At 38.4% G+C, this 18,208-nt stretch overlaps 1 protein-coding gene across 4 annotated transcripts in view; it reads left to right on the top strand.

Moving 5' to 3' along the window:
• ZZEF1 (zinc finger ZZ-type and EF-hand domain containing 1) overlaps positions 1-18,208 on the top strand; it is a 60,583-nt gene that overhangs the window by 17,773 nt on the left and 24,602 nt on the right. For 3 of the 4 annotated variants that reach the window (XR_008732887.1, XM_055714549.1, XM_055714558.1), the window contains exons 13-34: positions 74-289; positions 1,180-1,280; positions 1,619-1,788; positions 2,560-2,693; positions 2,999-3,069; positions 3,512-3,626; positions 4,229-4,388; positions 5,329-5,450; positions 5,537-5,647; positions 6,312-6,478; positions 7,089-7,170; positions 7,814-8,015; positions 9,164-9,309; positions 9,682-9,922; positions 11,455-11,534; positions 12,677-12,770; positions 13,301-13,814; positions 14,468-14,632; positions 15,857-15,976; positions 16,814-16,975; positions 17,629-17,758; positions 18,021-18,159. Coding sequence is in view for 3 of the 4 variants with exons in the window: in XM_055714549.1 (XP_055570524.1) it covers positions 74-289; positions 1,180-1,280; positions 1,619-1,788; positions 2,560-2,693; positions 2,999-3,069; positions 3,512-3,626; positions 4,229-4,388; positions 5,329-5,450; positions 5,537-5,647; positions 6,312-6,478; positions 7,089-7,170; positions 7,814-8,015; positions 9,164-9,309; positions 9,682-9,922; positions 11,455-11,534; positions 12,677-12,770; positions 13,301-13,814; positions 14,468-14,632; positions 15,857-15,976; positions 16,814-16,975; positions 17,629-17,758; positions 18,021-18,159 (3,442 nt within the window). In the remaining variant the exon portion in view is untranslated. The remainder of the gene's footprint in view (positions 1-73; positions 290-1,179; positions 1,281-1,618; positions 1,789-2,559; positions 2,694-2,998; positions 3,070-3,511; positions 3,627-4,228; positions 4,389-5,328; positions 5,451-5,536; positions 5,648-6,311; positions 6,479-7,088; positions 7,171-7,813; positions 8,016-9,163; positions 9,310-9,681; positions 9,923-11,454; positions 11,535-12,676; positions 12,771-13,300; positions 13,815-14,467; positions 14,633-15,856; positions 15,977-16,813; positions 16,976-17,628; positions 17,759-18,020; positions 18,160-18,208) is intronic. The other variant, XM_055714561.1, reaches the window with a different exon arrangement.

The following is an 18,208-nucleotide window of genomic DNA, read 5'->3' on the forward strand; positions in this document are numbered from 1 at the left end:
TTCACGTCTTTTAAAAGCCAGATTAGTACTAGTTTTTAAAACCCAATCTTGTGCTGTGTTTCTGCCTTTCTAGTACTTGATGATAAAGTTCTTGTGCACAAGACAAGACACAGCAGAACGGCTGGGGGTTCAAGGCCTGCATGTTCTTGGGTACCTTCGGCCGATGCGAGACGAGCCCAATAGGAGCATGAACTGCTTGCAGTGCAGGAGGACTGATGACGATACAGTTTGTGGCACAACTCTTCTCCTGAAGACGCTTCATTTTGTCCAGCAGCTGGCACAGGACCTGGTATTCTTACTTCTTAGTTCTTTTTAAGCATGTTATTTCCCATGCTAAAAGTAATAACGCTATGCTAATGGTAGTTGTGAATGGATAAAGAGAAGTCTTGGGAATCAGTACTAGCAACCATTAAGACTGTGCTATGAGGGGAAAAAAAAAATTCTGAAAAATAGCATTCTGTGTATATTTAGTGAAGTTGACTAGGACTATTTGGTCCAGAAGAGAGGTAAGAACCATTTTTCAGCATCATGTTACAATGCTGGGTGAAATAGATGCAACAGGAGGATGCTCTACTGTCTATTAGATAGTATAGCTATTTCTGAAGGAAGCATCTGGAAAAATGCATAGAGAAAGAGCTAGGAAGGTTGCACAGATTAAAACATGTTCTCTTTTTATCTGAAATAATTCTGCAAATACCTAGGGTGAGATGTGTACGACTAAGAGATGTTGCTGGTATGTGCTGATATGTCTCAGCATAATGTACCCGGCTTCTGGGGATACATGTCAAAATCATGTTTTGTTCCTGCAGTGCATGCATCTGCCTTTTCAACTTCAATTCTGAGCTATGGGCAGTCTCGTTTTGGTTATTATTTTCAGTCGAATTAGATGAAGATGCAGAGGTTGTGGGTGGAGGTGGAGGACAGGGGTGGGGGACTAGACAGTCTAGAAAGAGGACAGTGAGTCCTTTTTAGTAGCTCTGTGAAGGGGAAGGTTTCAGCATGAACAGTCACGTTTAGACACTGGAATATGCATGAAAGACCTTACACTGGAATTCATGTTAGCTGCAAATTTATAGGAAACCAGGCTCCTTTAGGCCCAGTGCCCAGGGATTTACTTTTTATAAATGTGTTCTGTATAGACTTAATTTTCCAATCTTGCATTTTCTTTGCCTTTTTAAGGTCCAACAGAAGGAGAGTGGATTAAAATACAAGTCATTTTTAGATTTCACAGGCCTTGATTTGCAGCTGTTCTGGAATTTTTACAATAAACTTCACCAAAAGTAAGTCACTTTACTGTGCGGTGAAGAACTAATCTGTGTGTGTATGTATAAATAAAGTATGCTTAGTTTAGTTGCAGCAGTTTCTTCTTCCTAAACGACATCATTTACATAAATAACATTTTCCTGTTGCTGCCATATGGGTTTTTAACTCTGATGTTATGTAGAAGCTTGAGATGCAGATTAATTTAGCCGGTAGCTACAGGGTTTTTTTTGGCTATCTGTTCTCTACTCAGTGGTTTTTATCCATCTGAGATGGTGACTTTCATAACATTATCTATTTGGTGCAAAAGAGCTTCTGTTCTAGTTACTGCTTCTGTTTGTTTTATGCTTTCTTGCAGCCCGAGGGAAGAATGTATCTTTGCTCAAACACTGCTACTGCAGCTTCTCCAGAGCTGCTTCTCTGTACTTGCTGGAGACGGTAAAACTGCTAAACCTCAAGAAAATTCTCAGAGCAAAACATCTGGTCACACAGAAGCTGCAGAAGAGCTTTATAGACATTTGTGTGAAGGTAATTTACATTAACTGTTTTGTCTGTTCTGGCTTACGAGTGTGTTAAAACAGTTACAATTTGGGAAAAGATATTTATTCCTAGAGGCCAAGTGTTCCTTTGCTGCTGCTTCAGGTCAGTGTATGCTCATTAGTCTATCCCAGTGAAACTTCCTTTTTAACCCTATGAAATGGTTTTATAGATCTCTGACAACGTATGGTCTGGAAGCAGCTGCAATAGAAAACTTCTTTCAAACATGGCGCCTGCTTGAACTAGCAGAGAATGTGATCCTTTAACTATAATGTTACTGGGGTTCGTTTATTTCATATAAATATAAATGATCTTGAAAGGAGCCTGTAAGGTTTATAGAAGCACAGGGAAGATTCTGGAGCCGGTGGAGGATGGAAATTACACATTAGATTCATTGGAAGTAGGATGACACCTTTCTTATTCAAGTGTAATTTTTTTGTTTATGAACTAACACACTCTTGAAAAACGAGCTAGAGATAAAACAGTTTATATAGAACCTGTCACATCTCGAGAACCTTATGAGCTTTGATAGTTGTCAAGTCTTAATGTTCCTAGAATTACTTTACTCAGGGAATAAATATATCCTTAGAAAAATCTTTCTTGCTAGAAGTCAGAAAGTTTCCCCTCATTTTCTCTGTGTGTAATGGGATTGCAAGGGCTTGAAGTTGTGTAAAATAACATGTTTAATTCAGTTAAGCCTCTAACATGCTGGATGGAGTATTAATTTGAACCTGTAATTTTGTTTCCTTTTTGTATGAGCAGTAGTGGATATGGGGGACAGTAACTTCATGCCAATGAAAATGCTAAAAGAGGAAGTTAAGAACACCTTACTCAGTGGAGCAGCAATCTTTTTCCCAGATAGACAGACCAGGCGACACCAGCTCTTCACCATGATGGTAAACTCTTAAATGAGAAATTGATTGTTTAGTACCTGCTTTCTTTATGCCCAAAAGAGGACAAATCTGAGTTCTTGTTGTCAACTAATGTATACTTTGTCCTATTAAAGTAAAAACCTTCTTTTTTTTTCTTTGCCTCTCTTTACCCTTCCCTTTCTCTCTCTCTCTGCAGCTTATCCAAAGAAAGAGGAGCTAACCCTGCCTTTCTTACCAAAAATGAATAGTAGAACGCAGAAATTAGAATTCTTTCTCACAGAGGAAGGAAACAGAACATATCATAAAAATAAATCTTTTTCCTTTTCTAGAAAAACATCACAGAGCAAGAACATAAGCAATCAGTACATCTTGCCTTCAGATCCTTGTGTACCCACTTCAGGTAAGGGGTCCTGAAACTGTCAATAATTGTCTTGATACCCATCTGTTAATAAGTTTATATTTATTCCTTTTTAGAAATGTTATTCCCCTGGCAAATAATTCTCCAAAGTAATCAACTGACTTTGCTTTAGGAAGGAGAACACTGCTACTTAATATGTTTATTAACTGAGTAGCTGTATAAAACATTGTCCAAGGTTGGTGCTGAAATCAGAGTGTATTGCTCTTAGGTTTCTTCTAGGCTGTTTGCCAGGTTTTTAAAGTGATTGTTTGTCCATGGTGATGGCTGGTATTGATTTAACTGGTCTAGAGTCATCAAAACACAAACTTTTGATTTTCCTAGTAATTATACAGTAGGATCTCTACAGATTTATCACAGGGATAAATAAATTTGTGCTTTGGAACTGTGGTGGTACTTGGTTAGTGAGAAGATCTTTGTTTTGTAGTGATCAGGATCCAGGTGGACTCCTATTATTACCAGAGAAAGGAGTTTCCGCGGATTTTGACATAAGTGAAGTGCTGTCAGTCATGGATACCCTTCTGCTAGTGGCAGCAAGAGAGGTAATTGTCTTTGCACTCTTCCTGCTTTGCCAGGATTTCTGTATGCATTCAAACACAAGCTGCAGGCCTGAGGTACATGCTAAAGAACTAGCTTTCCTGTCCATCTGGATAAAACTGTTCAGGGCTATTCAAGTCTGCAGGATTAGGTTTTGCAGACAATTGAAGTATTTTCCTTTAAGCATTAATATTTCATTATAGTGGAGTAAGTAATGTAGAAGATGAAATATTTTGCCGTAGTGTTGAAAAGAATTTATGGTACCCTATCAACGCTAGGAAACAGAAGTAATCCCACGTTGAGAGGTTAGAATTGGTCATGCCACTAAGGGAGGTGTAAATGGAGGAGGGCCATTTACATATGGAGAAAAAATTTGCTGAGAACACAGTGACTCATACGTTGTAGCTATTCCTACTTAAAATTTCAATTTAGCAAAACAAAATCCATCAGTTGCTTCATGGTGTTACATGCTGCTTGTCAGTTGCATTTAATCTTTTTTCTGGGGTGAGTGGGATGATATAATGTCCATCACAGTTTACTGGGTACATGTTTCGTGTCGTTCTGCAGCAACGGAGGATATCCTTTTGTTACATTCTTTATTTTTCAGTGTGAAATGATGATGCTGGATGTTGCACAGCAAGAGAGTGGCACAGTCTTGTCTTCCCTATTCTGGTCTGTTCAAGGTAGCCTCCTTTCATGGTGCTACCTGCAACTTAAGGGAAGCGATAATTCAGCCAAGGATCTCGCAGTAGAAATAGTTAAAAACTGTAAGTGCTGGGATCGAATACAGAATTATGTGTGATGTAATACAGGACTTTAAAATGGGATTTGCGAATTGCAGTATAATAAGGGTTCACTGGTGGTTGCCTGAGGCATACTCAGAGCTGTCACAACATTTCTAATCCCTCTAGGAAGGAATTTGTAGGCATACTGGGCAATTTAGAATTTTAACTGTACTGATAATTTTACATTGGGAGAATCTTCAGAAAACGTTTCAGTCAGGTTTGGGGGTCAAATACTGAAAAAACTAACAGCCAAACAAAAACCAGTTACAGACTTTCATTTGAACATTTTGGTTTCTTTAAATGTCCCATATTTTTATAAGGTCCTGTGTGGTGATTAACGTATTTTCTTAGAAGTTTGTGATAGCAAGAAGGAACTTAAGAGGCTGGGCACTTCTAAGGGTGTTTTGCTGCAGTGGTTTGGTTTTTTTATTTGGTGTTTTGTTTGTTTTTTACGCAGCAGCTCAGTATTGAGTAGTTGATTAGGCCAAGTACTTAATGGAGGTATAATTTTATGTAAGATTACTTCATATTTGTGTATAAATAAGCTTATTGTGTTCTTATCTTACATTTAAAAATGGAGTAAGGCTATAGCTAAAACTTAGTAGCTACTTAAGCTAATTTCTTAGTTGTAGAGGGAGGCTCCTGGATACACTGAGGTGGTTGAAACAAACTTGGAGGGTTTGATTAAATTACTCATTGCTCATCTTTTTTGTAGAATTAAGTATGACTTGTGTCTACAATAGAAATATGACAGAAAACTTCTCTGAACTGTTCTCGCTCGTGAGTGTCACCACCTTGAGGCAGCAGATGCCTTTCCTGCTGTCTGTCTCATCCGCATTTCCATGCACTGATGTGTTTGATAAAGCAGGTTGTGGTATCAAATCCTTAAGGTGGATATTAAGGTGTTTTTTTTTCTCTTTAGATGTGGGCCAGTTCCTGTCAAATATCAGAACGATTTTGCAGTCACTTTTATCTCAATATAGTGGCAAAACAATAGTAGAAAAAATAAGTAACTCTGTCTTTGCTATGGCAACTCGTCAGCTGGTACGTGAACATTGGGATTTTGTACTATTCCCGGGTGGCATGGCTGTGGTTACGTGCATTTTCATGAGACCTGTGTTTTCTCCTAGGTCATCTTCTTGTTGGACTTTTGCACTTTAGACATTCCGTACTGTACTCTGCTACAGGGATTTAGCACTTTGATAGAACCACTGAAAAGACTTTGTAGTGAGCCTCATAAGGTAACTAAAGATACAGGCGCTATTAAGTACAGTGAAACAAAAGCAAAATTCCAAGAAAGATGGAGAAACCTGAGGTGATTCCATTCGTGAGCATTTGAAAGGAGCTGGAAAGCTTCTAAAAGCATGGGATGAGTAACAAAACGTTGAGTGAACTAGAAATATATCTGTGCTGATATGGAAGATGAGCAAAGTGACCAGAAAGAGCAACTGGAGTGAGAAGCCTAGAAGGCAGATAGGAAGGAGGGATTCTGAGGATGAAAAAAAAAAATAAAATTGAAAATATTATGTGCTCAACATTTTTAGCTTCATTGCTTGTGGCGATGCAAATAAAGTCTCTGTGTCTGTAGTGTAGATGTTTTAAATCTGCATTAGTCATCTAGACTCTTTTATTATTGTCAGAGACTTGTAGGCTCTTCTGGGGTGAGACTGTCTCCTCCCCTAGTAGACTAGGTGAATCTTGCTTTAGAAGTGCTGCTTTACCATGATCATTGAGGGTGTCTTTCTAACTAGTTCAGGTGTCAATCAATGCTGTAGCCTTTTACATGGCACTTTGTATGTACATTTGGCAGCTTTAAAGTATAGACACAAAAATGTAGTGTGGTAATTTTTTTAAAAAAAAAAAAGCTTTGCATTTGTATCTCAAAAATACACTTTTGTTCTACAGATGGAAATGGAAAGCTGGCAGCAAGAACAGCCTGTAGTATTGCGAACATGGACAATGGAATCGCCTCATAACTATGAAAATAATTGCCATGAGGTCTCAGTCTTCCTGTGTCATGGGGCAACTTACTTTGAGGTGGAATTTGATGAAAAATGTGAAACTGAAAGGAGGTAATTTAATCTTATGCTGTGTTGTATTCCAATATCTGTTTGCAGAGGGGAAATTCACGTTTCAATGTGCAAGGAATATTTTTTTTTGCACTTCAAGCATGCCATTTCAATTTCTGCATTGTCCTGTGTAATACACAGTGTGTATTTTGAATGACTTCTGGTGCTGAAAGCCTTCTGTTCATATGAATTTTGCTTCCTTTGGCCTTGACTTGTTTTGTAATATTGCTGTGACCAGCACAGTTTGTGCTTGTGGTATTTGGTGCTTGTGGTATTTGTCTTGCCCTGTTTAGGCAAAACTATTGGCTTGGTTTCTCCTGATAATGTATCAGGCTACTGCTTAGTTAAGGCATATGCCAGATGTTAAAATTAGCACCCACTACCAATTCTCAAGGGTTGAAAGCTCTGCAGGAAAGCAGGTCTGTGTTTGCTGGGACTATTGCACTGAAATGTGAAATAAATTCCTTAGCAGTCACATGCAGCAATGCAGGTGTGTTTCAGAAAGATGTGACAGGGTACGCTGAGATGTAGTGCTTGTGAAAATCCAAAAGCAAACGTTTTCCCTCAAAACTAAAAAAGCAAATTTGGAAGTAATGAATTGCAATTTTCACAGGTATGATTACCTCGAGTTTACTGATGCCAGAGGTGCAAAAACTCGTTACGATACAAAGGTTGGCACTGAGAAGTGGCCTAAGGTGAGCACCTTTTGAAGTTCTGAACCAAGTGATATATGCAATCTTAGGAAATTCTTAAGATTCTTGTGGAAAACCTATTGTCTAAAAGGATGTGTGCTTTCATCCCTGCGTGTGTGTGTTTATTCCCTCTCAAAGGTGGGGGGCAGGAGGCAAGGAAGAAAGTCTGCAGTGATGCAAATAAAAGGAGTGAATGAGTAAAGAATCCCTCTTTGTTGCTGTTTTTGTTGCTGTTATTAAGGGAGCAGTCAGTCAAAAACAAAAAGTAATAATCATGCTTAACTGCCAGTAACTACACGGGTAAAACTTACTGGCTGACACCCTGCCCTTGCAATTTTTTGCATCATGAGAAAGTGCAGTGCTTTCTGTGGCTATGTTCTTTCTTCCGTGACACCTGCTCAAATGGGATGCTTTATGGCTCCGACTGCTAAAGCTCAATCATCTCTAAAATAGCTCACTAAGCTACTGAATAGAAATTTCACTTCCTTGGTGTTGTGGGTTTCCCATTCAGATGGTGGGGGAGATTAGATCTGTTATGGACAGAACGTAATAATGAAAAAACCACAGTTGCTGAAGGGAATTCATTACCCTGAAACGTCTACTTGTCATGTACATTTGGCAAAATGACTGTTTTGTTGCTCTGTAGAAAGTGACCTTTAAGGCTGGCCCACGGCTGCAGTTTCTCTTTCACTCTGACAGCAGTAATAATGAGTGGGGCTACAAGTTTTCCGTCACTGCTTATGGCCTACCAGATGTTGCCGTTTCTTGGGGCTTGGATTTACAGCTTCTTGTATCCCGGTTGATGGGGCGCTTGGCTTCCCGAAGTATGGCGCTGAAATCTCTAAGAGGTGAGTGCGTTTAATAGCTCCAGAAGTTGTGATGCAGTGTTAGGAGGAGATACGAGGACTTTATGTTTGGAATAGCCTGTGAAATGAAGTTCTTCCTATATTTCTTTCTTGGCTGAAGGTGGAAGACTTGCTGTATTGCTGCTCAAACCAGTTTGGGCATTGAGCTTTTTGTGGCATGCCTGCTTGCTGTTCTGTGGGACTAATTTGGAAATTTCTCTATTGTGATTTCTCTGGTATTCAGAAGCCAATGTTAGGAAGGCATGGACACCTGGAAGTAAACATACTAAGCTGAATTACATTTGTGAAGTAATATCAGAATTTGACCAATCTTCTCTTCTTTTTTTCCTTTAAAATTGTTCCCTAGTGCTGTGGTGGGGTGAATATGGAGCCAGCAAACACGCACCCGCCCCCTAGAGCTTAGAACACAAATGATTTTAAGTGTGTCACATGAGCATTTGGTATTGATTTTAAATTTGAATTTACAAATTAAGTTTGCTTAATTCTGGTAGTTAAGTACACTTGGGATTTGGGCCACTGAAGATAAGTAAAATACAAAAAATATGAGTGTGCCATAAGAAAGAAAAAAAAAAGGTGCATTTGTTCTTTAGTTTCAGAACCAGAACACTTCTAGCTAGCTTTCTAAATCTGAATTCATTCACCACTTTGAGTTCTTACTGCAATCAGTTGGTCAGTCCTTACGTTTGAAAATTGGGGAGGTACCTACACACAAATTTAGGGAACTAATTGAAGTGTTCTTACAGTAGAATGTAGTTTTCCTTTCTTAATATGAGCATGCTGACATACAGCAAATTGCTACGTCATTAGTAGGAGAAAAAGCTTTTAAACTCTCTTGCAAACTGGGGAGTGTCTATGGTCACAGGTGCAGCAAAAATGTCTAAAGTCCTTCCATAATGTAACATATTGTCACCCTAAGATACTGATGCTATCATTAAAGAAAGGGTACAGCAGTTTTCTGCACCACATTAGAGAAACAGGAGTTAGAGAATGTTGTTAAATTACTTGTTCTGTCTATTTGCATTACCTTCCCCCCTCCCCCACTGGATGTTTAACAATTACTATTTTCATTAATCTGTAAAACTGAACAAAAATATTCAGTAACTGAGGCATCTGTTCCGAATTTTTTGCAGAACTAGGTAGTGAAGCAGACTTGCCTCCTTTGAAAGTCACGTCAGTTCTTAATTCTCCTCTCTGGAAACCTGTCTTCAGGCATCAGATGTGTCCTGAGGCACTCCGAGCCAGTCAAAGCAGTCGATGGCACAAAGATGAAAAAGAGGTACTTTTACACCGCTGCTTTCGTTTTGTAGGCGTGAAATCCTGATGTATCACACAGTTCTGTTCCAACTTAATTAGTTGATACGTCCTTAAGCGTATGCTGTTGTGCTGAAGTTATCGTCGCTTGTGCTATTGAATTCAGATATTAAGGAGGAAAGAAACTGTTGTTCTGTACTCTTCTTATTAGTTTCCATTTTCATGGAATCATGGAAGAGTTGGGAGGGACCTTCAAAGGTCCCTTGGGCAGGGACATCTTTCCTTACATCAGGTTGCTCAACTGCAGTAGATACGCTGCAAGCTGACTTTATTGTCAAAATGAGCTGCAACAATTTTTCACATTCATTTTAAAGTGTTTTTCTAATGTTCTTTTCAGGCTAGGAGCTCTCAGCCAGATGACTGCCGTAACTTTCTTATCGACTTTGCAAAATCAGATCCTGCCCAGGACTTCAGTGGGCAAAAATCTGAACTTTTCAAAGGACTTATACAGGCATGTAAAAAACAGACCCCAAAGACAGATATAGTTGCTGGTTCTACTATTGATCAAGCTGTGAACTCAACATTTGCTGCTTTGGTGTATCTCACTCCAGATTTATATGAGAAGCTTCAAAAATATGGTAACTCTAATATTATTAGACTCTCTTAATAATGAAGACTTAAAGTTTGTAGAAGGCTATTTTATAAATCAGGTTTTTTACTGATTTAAAAAAAAATCAGTTTGTCAATGTTAAAAAAATGTTCTGTATAAAGAAGTCATTATTTAGGTAGATTAGGTAAGCCTTATCTCTAAAGTGTTTCTTTTTTATTAATATGTGCTCTTATCTTCAGAGCTTTGTCCCAAAACTAATAAACATCATAAGCTACTGACTAAGCCTTACAGGGATATACCCAGAGAAAGCAGTGATGTCCTCTGGAGTGTTAATTCAGAACAGTGTGGCTCCTGGTGATTAGAGGTTCTTACATCATTTTCCATTCTCATTGTATCTTTTCTAAAAAGCCAGGACCAACCTGTATGTTTTTACATGGAGGTGGTGTGAATTACCTCCCCAAATGTTACTGTGGAAACTAGTCTTGGCATCCTCAAAACCATAGGTTTTTATTTTATTTTAAATAAAAGGTAATGTTTTGCTTTTAACTTACATTATGTCCTTTGTATTACAATTTATGTATTTTTCAGTAGGGGAAGTGAACAACTTTTTAACTTGCACCATCCTTCCATTAAACTTCTTGATAGGTTTGAAGTATTGGATAATAAGGTATTACTTGGCTTTGAAAGGGTTTAATTTTAGGCTTTCACTTTCTGTCGCAATCTTGAAGCTAAATATCTTACTTTTTGAGCTATGAAGTTATGGGTAAAAATGATTGACACAAAGACTGCCTGGATGACTAAAGTATTTATTGCCTTTAGTCATTTTGTCTGTGTCTGATAATTGATCTACTTTTCTGAGTAAGATTGAAAATGGTGGTAGCTCAGGAAAATATTGAGTGGATAGGGTATCCATCCTACTATTATGTAATAGCTTCATCTGTCAGTCTTGCTGGGGCAGACTGATTTCAGGACCCATGTTCACCTGTACCATGTGAAGCATTGTACAAGCAATGACGAAAAAAACCCCAAACCGAGGGCAATGGGAGAGAGAAGACCTTGAATAGGAATGTCTTTTTCTCCATAGTCATTGTCAGGCCAGTTGTGATGGAAACTGTTTTGTCAGGTCTTGAGGTTTTGTCAGTTCATAGAAAGTTCATCACATAAATCTTTTTTTCTCTTTTGTTTTATAACCAAATGCATCTATAGAGCTTTAAGTTAATACTAAGCGTTTCATGACTATTCTGATAGCAGTTTGCGTTAGTGATACTTGTTTGTATGGGGAGAGGTTTTTATCTTCCATGACTACAGGCACCAATTCTGGGGAGAGATGAGAAAGCTACTCGTAATTTGACTTTGCAAATAACTCTGTCAAGGTGCAGTTTATGTATTTGAGGCGTATCAATGTTGACAGTTCTTACTCCTTCTTTTTGTTACAGGCATAATTCCAAGTATTGACTAAGAGATGAAGGGAAGGCTGTAGTGTAATTTTTAGTTAACTAGTCAAGTTGTATAAAAAATGGAGCTGTAAATAAACACGACTCTTCTTTCTCTCCTTTCCAGTCAACAGTGGAGGCAAGGTGCCTTTGAGTGATACGTTTGCACAAGTATATTCCCTGGCTGATTCAATTAGAATATGGATGGTAAGATCACTCAGGAGGTTATCTATGAATGTCTTTTTAATATTTTACAGTGCAATGTGAAGAAGTGCATGGAACCATGTTTTCCTTCAGTGATTCTAGACGAGCTGTTTTCCCTTAAGAACATCATACATTCACTTCTAAACTTTCTAACTTTTAGGAGTGAATTCGACTCAAAATCAGTTAAATCTGTGTTATTTTTCAGCAAGAATGTGTTGTTAATTTGGAAGGTTCTTACATAGTAGATGGAGTACTTTTGAGGTATAGTATAGAAAGAAATCTGTCTTAAACAGTGCAGTGCTAATAGAAAAGGAAATAACTGCTGCTTTGACAAGCAAGTAACTGGCTTCAGTTCTGGGTATGGTTTTTGCCTGTGATTTTTTCCTTGAAACAGAAGCCCTATGTCAAAGGCTGGCATCATCCACTCGCAACATTGTGAGAGGTGTCTGCATCATCACCTGCAGCTGCAGAGAGCCAAAATTGGTTTAGATTTCACTAGACAGCAGGAAATTGTAAATAGTAAAAATTACGTGGCCTTTTTTAGACAATTCAGTCTATGGCTTGTTGTTCTGCACCTGTTGTAAGCCCTTCAGGTGTAGGCCAGACAAATTAACTGTTCTAGTATCTTGTGACCTCTTCCCTCCTCTTTCCTGCCTGCCAGAATTCCTGGCAGCTTGAAACACTAGGGATGCAATGAGTGCAGGTGCATGTTAAGATGAATAATTGCGTTGTACCACAGGTGATGTGACAGGTGATGTTTGCATCTGACAGTACTCGCTAGTTAAGTGACATAATGCTTTTGGAGAATCTTATCTCATGACTAGGTGTATCTATCTCATCCTGAGTGGTGGGGGTAAAGGGGAAGCCTTTTTCTTTGAGGACTGATGCACATCTAGTCACAAGATGGGGAAGGGTCTCAGCCTACAAACCTTGAGCGTCGTGGTGTGCAGCTGTTATCTGCTCTGATAGTTTAGGTGCTGCTCTTTTAGACTACTGGGTGTTTTCTTCTGCAGTAGGGAATAGTAAATACTGTCATCTGTTCCTGAGATTAAATTCCTTTAATGGGACGCAGTCTTCATACTGCCTTACTGTATAGATCTACAGGGGGGAATCATATTTTAACTATTTTAACATCCTGTCTACAGTTGGAAATGAAGCAGAAATCCCTGATGAGTAGGGGCAATGATGCTGAGGAGAAGGAGAACACAGAAGCGGTTGAGGTCAACCCAGAAACTCTTGGTAGGTATTGCCTTTCCAAATGCATAAGCATTGCCTTGTAAATCTTAGACATTATTTTTGCCGTAAAAGGTAAGTTAGCAACTGGGGTTACTGTTTAATACCTTAAGACACAAACTAGTGTATGCTCCTTGAACTATCTGGGGTTGTGTTCTTTATTCTTTGTAGAAAATAGTAAATGAGAAAATTCTTCAGGGAATGACCTCTCACTTGGGTTCTGAACTTGCATTCATCTGTTTTTGTAGATACTTGTTAACTGCAATTAACTGATGTTAGAATAACAGATGGTTTTTACTAAAGTGTGTTCTCATTGACTACTGCGTACTTTATCTGGTTCAGTGTAACTATTTGGATTTAGCATTTAGAAATCTATGATTAAGTAACTGATAGCATCATGATCAATATAACAGGAAAACCAGTGTTTTCTAGCTGTCTTTGTTCAGAAGAAATAAATCACTTTCTTCCTAAGCAGAAGATAGCAAGTTTGATGTCCTGTTGTCATGATTTTAACTCTTCCAATTTTTATACTGCAGCAAAACTGTGTATGCAGAAGAGCCTTTTGTTACTGAATTTTCTGCCTGTGAGAGCAAAGAGGAAAGATTCTGCTTCAGACAGTTTGGAAGCCCAAGACACTGATGATATCCAACAGTATGTCAGTGATAAATGCCAAAGAAAAGGTTCCGTTGTGGACATGGACTTCCAGACAGCACACTCAATGTCACCCAATGGAGTAACTCATCCTGTTTCAAAAGAGGGGGGGCAAATGACACAGTCCGATACGAGGGTTAAACAAATTCCAGACCCCCTCCGAACAGAAGCGTCTACATTTCACAGTAAGCCTGTTGAAAATACAGTTTCACAGCAAGAAGAGATATCGTCACCTCCTTCCACTCCTACGCGAAAATCTCAGTTCAGCCGTGGCAGACTAAGGCTGCTGTCTTTCAGATCAATGGAAGAGCCGAGAGCTGTGCCTACTGTGAAGGAGAAATATCCTATATTGAAAAACATATTAGACTTTATTAAAGATCAATCACTTTCACATGAAAGGTAAGCAAATGGAAAATGTTGCCAAGCATAAAATACAGAAACCTGTCTTCACAACCTCCTCAGGTGGAGTAAACCATATTTTAGCTGCAAGGGAGTATTGAAAAAATAATTAGTGGTCAGATGGATGTATCAACCTTCAGTTATTTGCAGACATATGTTAACACACCCCATGTAGGGGCTCTTAGGGAGTACTGTTTTCTTTGAATTATGTAGTACAGAATGTAAAAAAAACCAATTACTTGGCAATTTATTGTCTTGCTTCCTGAGATCTGTTTGCAGTAGCATCTTACTTTGTATCTACAAACAGCAAAGACCTGGTATATCAGTACAAACAATCCTCGATACCAACTATAGAATAGTTGCATCTCTCATTAAATTACCTGATACTCTGAAAAAGCTATTTTGAAGACAGCTTTTCAATTCTCAGCTTGTCTATTTTAAGCTCTAAAAGCTGGACTGGTGCAGCAAGGGCTGGGTTGGGTTCTAAGCTTTGTCACTCACTCCAACTGTAATATACTGCTGCCGAAATAGAACTGAAAATTTAGATACCCATCTCTTGTTTATTGGTCAAGCACTTCTTGAATTGTGATTTTTTTGGGTTATTTTAAGTACAATGTTTTGAAGTCCTCATAGATGTTTTTTGTTCTTCTTAGTGTTTTAAAGGTTCTTGCTTTGAGAAAATCCCAAGGGCAGAGTATTATGGAAGTGCTCAAGATGATCCGTCAGTGCCTAGATTCGCTTGGGCAGCCGCACTGTTTTCATCCACCCTGTGTACTTTTTCTCTTAGAACTTCTAGCCTGTCAGAAAGATTTTACCAAGTAAGTAATTATTTAGGCAAGGCTCAGCCATAAGATTGAATGTGTCTTAGTTCTTGTGTTCTCCCGGTCATATATATATATTTTAAACAGTAGAAAGTTGTTGCTTTTTAATCCACACAGATAATCAAGATATCACCTGAGGAGAAGTTTTTAGGCTACTATGTGTGCCTTGCATGCTTCATTAAAAAAAAAAAAAGTAATTATTTTCAAGTGGGACTTTACAGCTATTCATGCCAGTAGGTATCATGCAGTTGAATCACAATGTGGATACCTAGAAATATCTTTACAGCTCCAACCAGATCACAACAGGCCCCAAAAGATTGTGGAGTCTTCAGTTACTGCTTTAGAGTTCCTCTCTAGCTCTTCATTCATTCAAAGAATGAATAATTCCTTAGGTAGTGTTGTGTCTGTAATTTTTGTGAGCTTGCTTTGTAAATCAAGATAATAACTATCTGGCAGAAGAACTAACTTCCAAGAATGGGTGCATGTTATATCTTTTTAGTCAAGCATTTGCTTATTTATGAGTTTTCGTAACTTTGGGTGTGATACCTGTATAAGACAGATTTTCTTGTGTGGTGGAATGTTTCACTTGGGTGCCAGAGGCTGAAGTGGTGGACGTGCCAGCCAAGGTCTGCAGTGCTGTATAGGGGCGTGCACATACACACAGATAAAAGAGGCAAAAAAGATCATACCCATTATATGCATGTGCAGTTGTTGTTCTAAGGAAAGATAATTTGGAAGGGTTTATTTTAAATTTTAGGTACAACTAGAAAGCACTTGTTGCAAAGGAGGAGCTAATACCGTGCCGTTCTGGTTCATGAATTGAGCTCTGATTTCCATCGTGTGTCCGGACAGTGCTATCTGAACTCTGTCTGCTGGCTTCTCACTTGTCAAGAGCTTTTTATGGTTGTTCTTGCAGTGCACCAATTTCCTTTAAGATCTTGATTAGATTTTTATAAAGTGCCTTTTCAATTTGAAGGAATGTTCTATTGTTAGTGCCAGGAGAGTATTCTCTTTGCCTGTTTTGTTTCTTAACTTTTGATTACTGGTACAGGATTCTTTTATTTTTCTTTGAAAGTGATAGACTGCTTTTTAAACAAAACTAATATCCTTCCCTCTTGTGGGGAGGGTTTAAAGGATGGCCTGTTTGTAAAATTTCTCAAAAGCATGCTACCTAAAATGTAACGCTGAATTCTAGACTACTAAACTGACTTTAATTTCTAGCTACTTTGGAAACTTGGAAGGCTGTGGTGCTGAGCTGCACAAAGAGATTCGAGAGTCCTACTATCAGCTTGTTTTGTTCCTGGTAAAATCTGTGAAGGGATTTAGTACTATTAATGACAGGTAAAGTACACTGCGTGTATTACTTACTTGACTTTTTTTTTCCTGTTCATCCTCACCTCTTCCCTTGTCACTTATTTATTGTTTAATGCCTTAATTAAGTTTGACTTTGCATTATTTACAGAACTAATTAAGGAGCCTTGATTTTCTGATCAAAAATGCCCTGTTAGCTTTGTATTACTATTAGATGGGAAAGCACAATAAATTTATCAGTGTTAAAACCTTTACTGCATTTTGTACTTACAATTCTGCAATATGTTTCTGAAACTCTAGTAGTAAAGTATTAGAAATAACTAATTTATTGTGCAATACTTGTGCAAGAGTAATGCCACAATAAATACAGCAATTCTGCCTCCATGCTTTAATGTTAAAGCTCCTGTTTTGGTAACGTTTTGGTTAGAATTTTTGGGATTAATAGTTGTCCTAGAGAAAGAAGAATATTGTGACTAGAATGTCAGTTTCCCTGCCAGTAACTTCCAAATCCTTTGTTCACTTTCAACTGGACATGGCAAAGGTTTCAAAGAGAACAAGTTCCTGCAAATACCAAGAAAATGTACTGCAGAGAAGAGACAAACCCTCTTGCTACTGCTCAGGCAATAGCATAAGCTCTGTCTTGACTAAATCTGTAAAGGATACCATCTTTATTTCAAATGGCATTGGCTGTGCTTCTTGCTAAATTGTGAGTTGATACATTAGTCAACCTGCGTTTCTGCCACATAGTTCATTTAATGCAGAGTAAAGCCTGGAAATTGATGCAGTGGTTGTCTTCCCTTACTCCCTGGACATACTATTTCAACTTCAGGTTAGAACTGTCATGTTTTATTGTCTTGTTTTGTTTAGATCACTGCTTCCTGCCTTATCGTGTGTGCAGACAACTCTCCTTCACCTTTTGGATATGAGTTGGGAGCCGAGCGATCTTTCCTTCTTTGTTGAGATTCAGTTACCACATCTTCTTATGACTACATCACAAGAAAACATAAGTATTCATGACAGTGTCATCTGGTAAGTCAGGAGGAATGCAGCTTTCACGTGGTACCAAGTATTGCCCATTTTTACCAAGCAAGGCTCCTGAACTTTGTCCTGGAACAAGCAGTAACAGTGCTATTAACAAGTATGGCATAATTTTGGTCAGTATCCAGAGGCTTAACTGAAGTATTTGAAATTTTTTGCAGCATCGCTAATGCAAAAACTATTAAAATTTTATCTTTAACCTGCTTACTGCTGGAACACTTTACTTGTTTAGCAGTGTAGCTGTTTCTAGTCTTGATAAATATCAAATGGTTTTAACACATCCGTGTTGTAATTTTCAAGTAGTTGTACTACTTACACGTGAACAAATGTGAAAGCCCAAAAGTCTTTAAAATGTCTCATCTGATCCGCCAGCATTACCAAAAGCAGTTTTCTAAGTGTCAGTTTTTCTGATTTTGCATTGTGGTCCCCATGTGTATTCAAGAGCATGTCACAGAAGCAAGAAGCAGGTGTCTGTATGGTTGTTCATTAACCAAGTGAACTGGAGTTCTCACAATTTGTTTTTATTAGTGTATTATAGCACTGCGTTCCTCTTTTTTAAAAAAAAAAAAAACCAAAAAGTATCCCAGGTTATATTAGAGGGAAGTCTGCTTTCAAACTTAATTTTGAGCTTGCTTTTCTTTTAGTCAGTGGAGTGAAGAAGATGAAATTGCAGACTACAAGCAAAACTGTGAGTGGATGGATGAATGTCAGGATGTAATGTTTGAGACCTGGTATGAAAAGATCGCTCAAGCTGACCCAGAGAAGCAGCGAAAGGTGACCTCATGATTTGCTTAATTATCTGCAGAAGGGGCAAATAGACTTTTTTTAAAAGCCTAAAGGAGAGAAGGGAATCTGGCTTAAACTGATCTTCCATCAGTTGGATCCCTGGCCTCCCTGGAGGCTTCTAAAAGCCTAAAATCATGAAAAGAAGCCCATCCTTTTTTGGCAGGGGAAGTGTTCTGATTTTTGCCTAAAAAGAGCTTTCTCAAAGTCAGAAAATAATACTCAAGTAAATTGTGTCCCTTTCTTTCTCTAGATGCACATGTTTGTTGCTCGTTACTGTGACCTCTTAAATGTGGACATATCCTGTGATGGCTGTGATGAAATTGCACCATGGCATCGCTACCGCTGTTTGCAATGCAATGACATGGATCTGTGTAAAACTTGCTTTCTTGGTAAGAAAAATTAAAAAAAATACCTCGAACCCCTATACTTGGAAGGCAA

This window comes from Falco cherrug, chromosome 1 (genome assembly GCF_023634085.1).
Source record: "Falco cherrug isolate bFalChe1 chromosome 1, bFalChe1.pri, whole genome shotgun sequence".
Taxonomy (NCBI): domain Eukaryota; kingdom Metazoa; phylum Chordata; class Aves; order Falconiformes; family Falconidae; genus Falco; species Falco cherrug.